Source organism: Melospiza melodia, chromosome 6, assembly GCF_035770615.1.
Source record: "Melospiza melodia melodia isolate bMelMel2 chromosome 6, bMelMel2.pri, whole genome shotgun sequence".
NCBI lineage: Eukaryota > Metazoa > Chordata > Aves > Passeriformes > Passerellidae > Melospiza > Melospiza melodia.
The window spans coordinates 50437931-50448203 of NC_086199.1; the positions used below are offsets into that span (position 1 = coordinate 50437931).

The 10273-nt window shown below is 43.4% G+C and overlaps 1 protein-coding gene across 1 annotated transcript; it reads right to left on the reverse strand.

Moving 5' to 3' along the window:
• Nucleotides 1–19: 19 nt before the first annotated feature.
• Nucleotides 20–6797, reverse strand: LOC134420420 (NADH-cytochrome b5 reductase 2). Its single transcript, XM_063160592.1, has 9 exons — nt 6677–6797; nt 6403–6549; nt 5701–5773; nt 4554–4660; nt 3425–3554; nt 2620–2703; nt 2034–2119; nt 1381–1480; nt 20–465 (listed from the first exon to the last, which is right to left on the reverse strand). The coding sequence occupies exons 1-9, from the start codon at nt 6689–6691 to the stop codon at nt 293–295; spliced, it is 915 nt and encodes a 304-aa protein (XP_063016662.1). The 5' UTR covers nt 6692–6797; the 3' UTR covers nt 20–292.
• Nucleotides 6798–10273: the final 3476 nt, after the last annotated feature.

A 10273-nucleotide genomic window follows, 5' to 3' on the forward strand; every position in this document is an offset into this window, starting at 1 on the left:
GAGTTAACACAAATCCACGTGGATGACATTTCATCTTTATTTTTTCCCCCCTCAGAATTAATACTTTATACTAATTCCAGAGGTAAGACTAAGTAACTCCCATACAATTCAAGATGACTTCTCAACTTCTTAGTATTAAAACACACAATGTAATTATGAAGTTATAAACCATAGAAATTATATCAAGGTGTTAAAAAACACACACACATACAATTGCTGCACAGTTGCACATCAACTGTTCCTGTAGAAAAAGATGCAGTACTTCCAAAAATGGTACCAGGTGCCATCAGTGTTAGTAAGCAAATGTGCTGCTCTTGGGATAGCCCAGCTTGTCCAGGTTGGGCTGACAGGCAAACTGAATCATTGGTGGGGGCCCACACATGAGAATGAGGGTCTCACTGCCAGGGGGAGGCAGGTGGGCTTTCAGCATGTCTGCAGTGACAAAGCCAGAGCTGTACTTCCAGTCTGCAACAAAGAAATGAATTCAGTTACTCCGAATCTCTGTACAGGCTGAAACCTCTTCAAACCTCATTAAGTAGCTGGAGAATCAAGTTACGGCACCATCACTGCAAGCCAGGAAAGGGTTAAATCTCTCACTCAGCTCAAACCTAATGATCCCCTTCCACAGGATAACAAGGATTTGATTGATCAGGTAGATACGGAGATCTTAAAACAATAAATTATAAAATTTAAAAGAAATGAGCAGGTAGCAATAAAAAGGAAGAGTGAATCAGCTTTTCTAGTGAAGAGGGGTCACCCAGTGGCAGGGAGAGGTATTGAGACCTGTACTTTTTTTTTTTTGAGATGGAGTGGTGAGGTGACAAAGTTTAATGTCAACAAAAGCTCTGCCATGTCGTTTAGTGATAAGAGAAAACAAATTAAAAGAGGGAATGCTAAACTATTTCAAGCAGTAGTATTATTGAATGCATTTGCCATTTGAAGTGAGCCAAGAAGGAAAATGATGCTTCATCCATACACATGGCAGCTGTTTCACCAGAATCTAATCTGCTGCAAAACAAAGATATGCACATAATATTTACAGGTATTAAACAATTTAGTGCCAACAGCATGCTAACATAACTTCATTTGGGAGACAGCCCAAATCAGAGCTGAACTTTGGATGAAAACCCCTAGAAACTGGAATACATGAAAAGATGCACTGAGTAACACATCTGACCCAAATGAGGTTAATTATGAGCTCCTACTTTTTAAATCCCACCTGGCTTAGATCCCTTTTTAAAACAGGGTGTGGGGTAAGGTTTGTTTCAAAGGAGGAGTTTCAAAGTGTAAGACAAGAACACTTGACATTACTCTGCTGTCCCCTTGAGCACAAGTGAAGCTCTGACAGGGATAAGCAAAGGCATGTCCATGTGTCCCTACCTTTTGGAGGTCTGTCCAGGGTGTACCACAGCACAAACTGCTCAGGATGCCTCTTGGCAATGTCTTCCAGCTCAGCTCTCAGCAATATATCATTTTCTGTCTGCAAAATGAGAGTGCTGGTTAGGTCCAAACCATCCCAGGAGCCCTCTGCTGGGAGCTCACAACAAATGCAATGATAAAAACTATGTAAATCAATAAAGTAATTGGTATTTTGTCCCCTCCATGGCAGCTATCATCAATACAGGCTTCTGTAAAGAACAACAAATGTGAGACTTACAGCTACCTAAACACAGTCCTAAAGATGGCAATTAGAACGACTTTTTAATCCAGGCTAAAATCACGAGCTGGATTTGTTCCTGACCCTGGCAAATGTCCCTGGACCAGCATGGTGAAGGTTGGCGAAGGTTAGCTGTACAAAAAGATTAGTGGAAACAAATCCTGTTTCCTTGAAATCAGTGAAGGACTAAGATGAGCAGAGGGATCAGGATCTGGTTGCTGTATTTACTCCCTAATGTAGGAATTCAGTGAAACTGTGAGGAGACAGCTAAGTGTGAAGGAGTATGAAACATGGGCCATCAGTTTAAAAAGCTCAGAGGCCAGCAAAACCAAGTAGGCTACTAAAGAAGAACTAACAGATGGCTCAGGACACTCACCTGATTAGCAAAAAGGAGGTAACATTTTGTGGAGTCCCTAGGATCATTTGTGATCTGACGGATCAGCTGCAACATAGGAGTTATTCCTGTTAAAAACCAAAATGGGTAAAGTGGGTATTTCTGTCCATGGCTCCAGTTTCACTGTTAATCCTGCCTCTTTTCAGTCTTCAATGGGATCTCAGTCTGCACAAGGTTAAACACCTCAGGATTTCTTATCCACATGGAGTGCAGAGATTGGGGGTTTCTATTCTGACAAACAGTTCCAGCACAAGCCCAGAATTCTTGTACGCAGTGCTTTTCTCTTCAGGATTCTCCATCACATAATTTTACCCCTCAAGACATTCTCTTAAAATTCTTTTTGTCACTGATGAAGTGAGTTCTCTGAGGTCACAAGGTAAATTAGGATTCAAACCCTCAGGTTGCCACTCCCCAGGACTGAGCTCAAACCACTGGAATGCCTCAGTGTTGCCACCATGAAAAGAAATTAATGAAAAGAAATGCAGGTGTAAATACTCTGGTAGTCCTCACATATACCCAAAAGACATTTTCATTCTCTAGACACCCCACATGATGGGATTAGTTTTACCTGTTCCTCCAGCTATCATCCCAAGGTGCTTTGCAAACTTCTTCTCTGCTTCAGACTTCTTATTAGGCTTGATAAGAAAGGTACCTAGAAGACATATTCCAAACCTATAGGTACATAAGCTTCCAAACAAACATGGACACAAATTCCATGGGAATAAATTACCACAGGTGATCAATTAATAAAAAAAAAATATTCTGGAAATCCCTCCCTTCTGCTGAGATAAGAGGCACCAGGAGAGAGGTCAGCATCCAGAGAAGTGCTGAGCATTCTGAGGTGAGACTGAAGTGCACAGCTCCTCTCAGTCAAGATCAGTGCAAAATCTTTCATGTGTATCCTACAAGAGGATTACTTCTCTGAGCTTATTTCCTCACAGTCAACTCAGACCTGATTTTAATTATGAAATGGAGCTGGCTCTCAGTCAGCTGGTTATTCAGTAACAGCACAGAGATTCTCAGAGGACATTTTAGGCCACAACCCCACTTGCTTAAGAAGCATCTGGAGCATCTCCCTCCATATGTACAGCTGAAGTATTTTATTTCCAGTGCAGACTTCTCAGTCACATAATGCAATAGCAATTTTTTTTCAGATTTATAGTCCCAGGAATGAGACACTCATCAGTTATTCCATACACAAAGTACTATTTCCCATCATACCAACTCTGACAGGCTCATGGTCAAGTCTAGGAAAGGTGATTTTTCCTCTTTTCCACTTAAAAAAATATTCTCTACAGCTGTCAAGTTTTAAAAAACACCTCTGAAAATAACCAATACCTCCCTTTTGCTCTCCCACCTTTGTGTCACAGTACCTGTCCCCTTATAGACCAGGAGTCCATTTGGCCCTCTGAAATCAATGGTATCTCCAATCTTCATGTTATCTAGATACTGGGACATCTTCCCACCTTCTGGAAACTTGGGGTTCACATTTTTGTGGTAGATCTGCAAGAACAATTATTTGCACATTATCAACCACTACCTTTGCTGCAGACAGTTATCTGTAGAACATAATTCTGCAAGTCTGAAATTCAACACCTGAGAAATAAATCCAGGCAATTCTTTGCTCTCAGTTATCTCTTGAGTTATCTCTTGCAACAGGAAGCAGCCAAAAAAAGTAAAATGTGCTATTTTATAAACGTGTCCCTCTGCTCCCTGCAAACAGGGATAACAGGGATGGGTGGCAGGCAGATTATGCACTGCTGCTCTCATTTCACTATTATGCCACCCCATTTTTGTGGCTGTTCCTTCTGAAAACAGCATTGCTGCATCTTTTCCTTCTAAACCTTTCCTAGTCAGCCACACAACAAGCCATACAACAGCTTTTTCAGCTTTCAAAGCATGTAAGAAGCATTAAGCAGCTCATAACAATTCACCACCCTTGTAACACAAAGAACAGAACATGCAAAAAATAATTTTAAAAAAGCCTGGATTTTTGCCTAAGGACAAATGCTATCATAAAAGAGAATTAGGAAATCCAGAAGTGCTGGGATCAGATAATCCTGCATCCCCTGGCTTAAAGGATTTCCCTTGTGTGACTTGCTTTCTGCTTAGAGCTGTTTGCATTAAGCAGTAGCAGCAGCACAGGCATCTAGAGGGAGAGAGATCAGTATCCATGCACTGCTTAGTAAAAGATATTAGGGAAATTCCCAAAGTATTGCCAGGGAAGCAATTCTCTCCTCCCTCTACTCTTCCTCTGCCATCCCTCAGTGCCACACAGCAGATACACAGGACACAACTTACTATTCAAGGGCAATGAAGTGTTTGCCATGCAGTCACCCTATTTGAAAAATAGGAGATTTGATGAAAACGAAATTTAATAAAATTTGAATTAAAGACAACGAAATTTGATTACTAAATCAAAACAAACTATTTCACTAAAATGAAGTGCTTGCCCTCCTTCTAGTTAGCAACTCATCTCTAATAAAGGAAACCAAAATTTACCTTTATAATTAAATCAACATAACCTTTTGCCTCATCACTGGAAACAGGGGTATAGGCTCGAACCACCAGATTCCCATCAATTTTTGCAGAAAGGTAAACATGCTGGCCTGGGGAGAAAGAATTACAATCTGATTATCTTTTTCACCCCTGGAGGACAAGAGAGACAGGCAGGTATTGTAACCTGCTTGTGTAACACATGCAATGACAGAGAAAATCTTTGCCATACAAATGCTGCACCAAACATTCAGTTTCTTTTCCTTCTTCAGCACAGAGCAGGCATCTCCCAGGAAGTAATGCAGTTTCAGGATCTTATTCATAAATTCTTAAGAATGTACCTGGATAAACACATGCACTGCAGAGCACATCTCAGCTGGTTTACCATTTGCCTAGCTGATTCCATTACTCTTTTCCATACAAGCCAGAAGAGAGTTTGGAGAAAAACAGGCAGCATGCAAGGACATGCTCAGAGCATGGAATGGCATGACCCTGACACCTGCCATCCAGCTCAGGGAACTGCCAAACAGTGCAGAACAAACAGAGCCACGTCTGCAGATCAGAGAGAGACTTTCCCCCACACAGATTTTCACTGATTCAAGGTCCAAGGTTCAGTGCTATCAGTGTTCCAGGGTACAGGAAAGAAGGCCAATCCTAGGCTGAAATTCATGCTACAGAACTCCAGATAAAGGTGCATGGAAATGTGTGTAATTCAAAGGGAAATGCATGCACAGGAAAGGCTCTGAATATTTCAGAGTTGCCCCCTTCCTCCTTTACAAGTATCTGTATTTGCCAAAACCATGAGGGCAATTGCCAATAGACTGAGGGGACCACATGGAAGTAAAATGCAAATAAGAAATATGAAAAAGCTTTGACATTTACTACTACTCCTGCTTATATCCTGACTGGTGACAAATTCCATCAGGCTCAGTTCCATCTCACTGCTCTGTTTCCAGCCTACACCACACAACTGGACAAAGTATCCACAAAAGATCAGAAATACAAGCCCTCTAGGAAACCTGACATTTCTCCCTGAGACAGCAGCATTCAGATGCAGCTTTCAACTCTCGGCTTTGCTGAGCCTTAAATTCACAGTCAGAAGTCCAAGAACTGTGAGAAACCAGAAATACAAGTAATTATTTACAGTACTTACCTACAGGTAATCCTAATACATGATTTGTTGAGGGTAGCCCGAATCTGAATTTCTTAGTATCGTGACTGATTTCCTAAAAAATCCAAGGTCAGAATAAGGTCAGGATCACCACTACTTTGAATTTCAAACTCTACTCAACACAATATGCTTCAGCAAGCCTGCTCTTTGTTAGCATGCAAGCCAAACGCTGGGAAAGGACACAGAAACAGCTTTGAAAAACAAAGTAGAAATAACCAGGAGTCTCAGAAGCAGTCCTTACTTCCACAAGGAGTGACTTTTGCCTGCCTGCACAATCCCTACAGCCTCTTTACATAGATAAAACTAGGAAACTCTGTGCCCAAGCCCAGTGAGCACACTGCATATTTGCAGACAGAGATCAGGCAACACAGCCGTGCAGCAGCTCCGGGCTCGCTTCTCATGGTGCACCCAGGCCAGGATCCGAGGGAGGAACACAGCCAGCATGCAAACATGCAAAGCAGCGGGAAACAGCAGCTCGCAGCACGCCATAAACGCTATTACACACCCTGCTCTACCCTGGGGGCATCACAGCGTGGCTGCGGGGGGCACAGCCATCCTCGGACAGCTCCGCGCCCTGCTCTGGGGATTCGATCCCTGGGGTAGCCCAGGGCCAAGAGCCTCCCAGACCAGGGCATCCACTGCCCTCGGAGCCCCGACGCCCCATGTCCCCAGAGCCCCGGGCACCTCCTTGTCCAGCAGCCGCAGCGGGTACTTGGCCAGCGGGTCCTGCAGGGTGACGGGGCCGCTCGGCCTCCGCGCCGTCCCTCGGAGCAGCAGCAGCAGCAGCGCCGACGCCGCCACCACGGCCACGGCGATGGCCACAGGCGCTCCCTGGCAGGAGAAGAAGGGCAGGCGGTGAGGGCACGGCGGCTGTGAGGGGCACGGCACGGCACGGCCCTGAGGGGCACGGCACGGCCCTGAGGGGCACGGCTCTCCCCAGCCCCAGCCCAGCCCTTACCGCAAATGCCTCCATGGCGGCCTCGCCCGCAGCTCCCGCGGCGCCGGGCCCGCTCAGATTCCGCCTCCTGATCCTTCCTCGGGTTTCTCCTCCCGGTTCCGCCTCCTGATCCTTCCTCGGGTTCCTCCTCCCGGTTCCGCCTCCTGATCCTTCCTCGGGTTCCTCCTCCCGGTTCCGCCTCCTGATCCTCCCTCGCCTTCCTCCTCCCGGTTCCGCCTCCTGATCCTCCCTCGCCTTCCTCCTCCCGGTTCCGCCTCCTCATCCTCCCTCGCCCTCCTCCTCCCGGTTCCGCCTCCTGATCCTCCCTCGCCTTCCTCCTCCCGGTTCCGCCTCTTCATCCTCCCTCGCCTTCCTCCTCCCGGTTCCTCCTCGGGTCCCGCCTGGGGACGGGCGGGCCCGGGCCCGGGCCGTGAGGGGAGCCCCGCTCCGCCCTCAGCCCGGGCGGGTCAGGCTGCCCCGGGAGCCGCGTTCTTGGTGTCACAGAATCGATGAGATTGGGAAAGAGCTCTGGGATCACCGAGGCCAAAGTGTGACCGGACACCGCCGTGTCAAGCAGCCCGTGGCACTGAGTGCCATGTCTGGCCTTTCCTTAAACACCTCCGGGGACAGGGACCCCGCGGGCAGCCCCTTCCAGTGCTTCACAGTTCTTTCTACCAAGAAATAGAAAAGGAGGGTGTGAAAAATGCATTTGTTTTATGATTGGCTTTTCGCAAATATTAAAATGAATATTATATGTGTTGTCTTAGAAAGTAATGCTGTATTAAGGCTCTTAAGTACTGTGTTAAATATAGGTTTAGGTTATAACATAATGTTAAAATAGAAACTATGCTATGTAAGATACTTTTTTTCTAAAGAGAGGACTTGCAGTGAGATAGCAGCCACAGGACACCTGAATCTCTCAGAGAAAGAGAATTTATTGCTCCTTTATCAGAAGAAATTAACTTCTTCCCGCCTTGAAGGTGCTTGTTAGGATTCAGAGGAAGTTGATGAAGACCAGACAGAATCCTGTGTTTGAATGGAATTTATGCATCATGGATGAGGTGTATGAATATGCAGCAGGTTATTGTTTTTAAGGGTTAATCCTCTGTTAACGTGGGTCCTTTTTTGGGCTCATGCTGCCCAGAAAAAGGTACCCGTATGTCCAAAACTCTTTGTATTTGTTGTCTCATATTGTCCTAATTCAATTTGTCCAAATTGTTATTACTCTAATTGTATTACTATTTTTATAAGCATTTTATTACTATTAAACTTTTAAAATTTTAAAAACAAGTGATTGGCGTTTTTCACAAAGGGCAACAAAGTCGAGCTGGTCAGTTCAGATGAAGAAATAGCAGCATTTCTGTGCACCCAACACGTGGCAATTAATGGATTCCTAAATGAGAAATAAACCTGCCCTCATGCCACTTCTGGAAAAGTGCAAGGGAAGTAAAGTGAGGGTAAAAGAAAACAGGGAAGATCCAATGAGAATGGGGTTTTTTTTGTTCTCTTGGGCAGACCCACAGTGGGACATGGATCAGGAAAGAAATACGAACCCTGTTGAAAGTAATGCTTGGGTTGTTTTTTTTTTTTTAACTAGGAAAAACACAAAGGCCAACAACAAGCCGCCAAGCAAAAAGTTAGTGCCATAACAATCGAATCAAAAGCAGACATTTTAAGATAGAATTTAAGATAAGAATTTTCATAAGAGGTACCAATTTATTGCTGCATTCAATATCATCACAGCTGACATCACCTGTAGTTCTTCCCACACAAATTTTTCTATTCTGAACACATCCACTTGAAATCCTTGTCTTAAATTAATAAACAGATGAAAGTCACTGTGTTCCTGTCGAGCAAAACAGAACAGCAGCCAAGAGATAATCCACATCTGCTCCCAGCATAAACTGATACAGTCAGCTAATGGCAACTTCCACCACAACCAAACATTAACAGGCTTCTATGATAAAAATTTACAAAGGATATTTTCCCTCTATTTCTCTCTAAAGATCTTTTCAGAGAGCTTAGCAAAGATAGAGCACACATACTCTATCAGTAATGTAACACAGCGGTTAATCTGAATCACTGAATCTCAATTTGCCCATAATCCTTCCACTGTTAAGTATTTTCATAGCTTCACAAAAAACCTCATGCTCAAGATTTTGTGGGCTTTTGCCTCAAACTTTACGGTGAAGAGAAGAAAGTGGTGAAATATGTTTACCTTATTCATTGGAGAATAAAATCAGTGAGGTTATTGTTTTCCCAGCTACAGAATAAAACTGAAAGTTTAAAAAACCTAAAGAACTAAAGTTCAAAACTAATAAAATAAAAAAGGGACGTTTGCTGGCATCAAATGCTTGTATGGGAAAAAATCTCTAAATATTTTTGCCATTAATATCAACAAAAACCAAGTGAGATATCTTAACTTCTAGTTATTATCTGGACCATTGAGTCAAAGAAGGATTATTCTTTTGCTACCTGTTGTACTATCCTACTAATCTAGTTTTAAACACTACAGCTGAGAGCAGAAGCGTCTGCAAAGCTAATTGGAGCCTGTCACCACAGATTTCTGCATAAGCAGCCTTTTGGACATTAATTAAACTGCTAGTTACAAGTTAATGCATAGATTAATTAGGATAGCTATCAGTTCTTGCGTGCTCCCTTGGCCTGTAACACCTGTCTTTTCAAACACTTTTGTTTAATCACCAAACAATTTGTAAAACCAGAAACTCTCTTAAAAATATGCTGCAGTATTTTTAGAGTCTCCAGCACTACATTCAAGAACACGCTTGGCTCATGTGGCTCATTTTCCCTCTTTTCCTTTCAAAAATGGATTAACAGAGTGTCAGAAGGCTGCAGGTAACTCGTGACTGCTCCAACACACATGTGAAAAGCCAGAGTCTCAGTTCAGGTAAATCAGCAGTAAATTCCCCAGAGTATCAGCTACTCTGGGATCTGTTCATCAGTCCAAGAAACCTGCATGCTCCCACCAAATTTTGTTTTCAATGATATTTGTGCTTTGGGAATGTTTTACAATGGGATTCATCAGGGCTGTTCTTTTTGCAGTCACACAATGAAAATGGGGAGCTCTGAAAAAAACAGAATAAAACAGGGTAAACTCTGCAAAGACCATCAATGAAGACAGGCTATAAACTTGTCAAAGTGGACTCAGCTGCCACCACGTGTCAGTTCCTGCTCCTCTGCTTCCTCCCAACCCTGAGAAATGAAGCTGCAAAGCCACAGCAGGGAAAACATTCATCCACACATGAAATGCATTGGAGAGTGGGATAATAACAATAATACAACTGGAAGAAATAAGATTTTCAGAAGTTACTGCTGATTTAAGTTTGTTTCTTTTTTGGGCATTCAGCTGGGGATATTTTAAACAGCCAAGATCTCAGGGAGTGCTGGACACCCAAATATAAAAATGACACCCTGGAAAAGACCTCAAATTAATCATCTAACAATAGCTAAAGGATTCATTTAATGGTTGTTTTTGTTGTTTTTTTTTTTTTTTTTATATACATACCACTACTATTAATATTCTTCTTGACCCAGTCAAAAAATAACATTGGTGTATTCTCCTGGGTAGTTCTTCCTTCCACATGCCAAGCCCCAGCC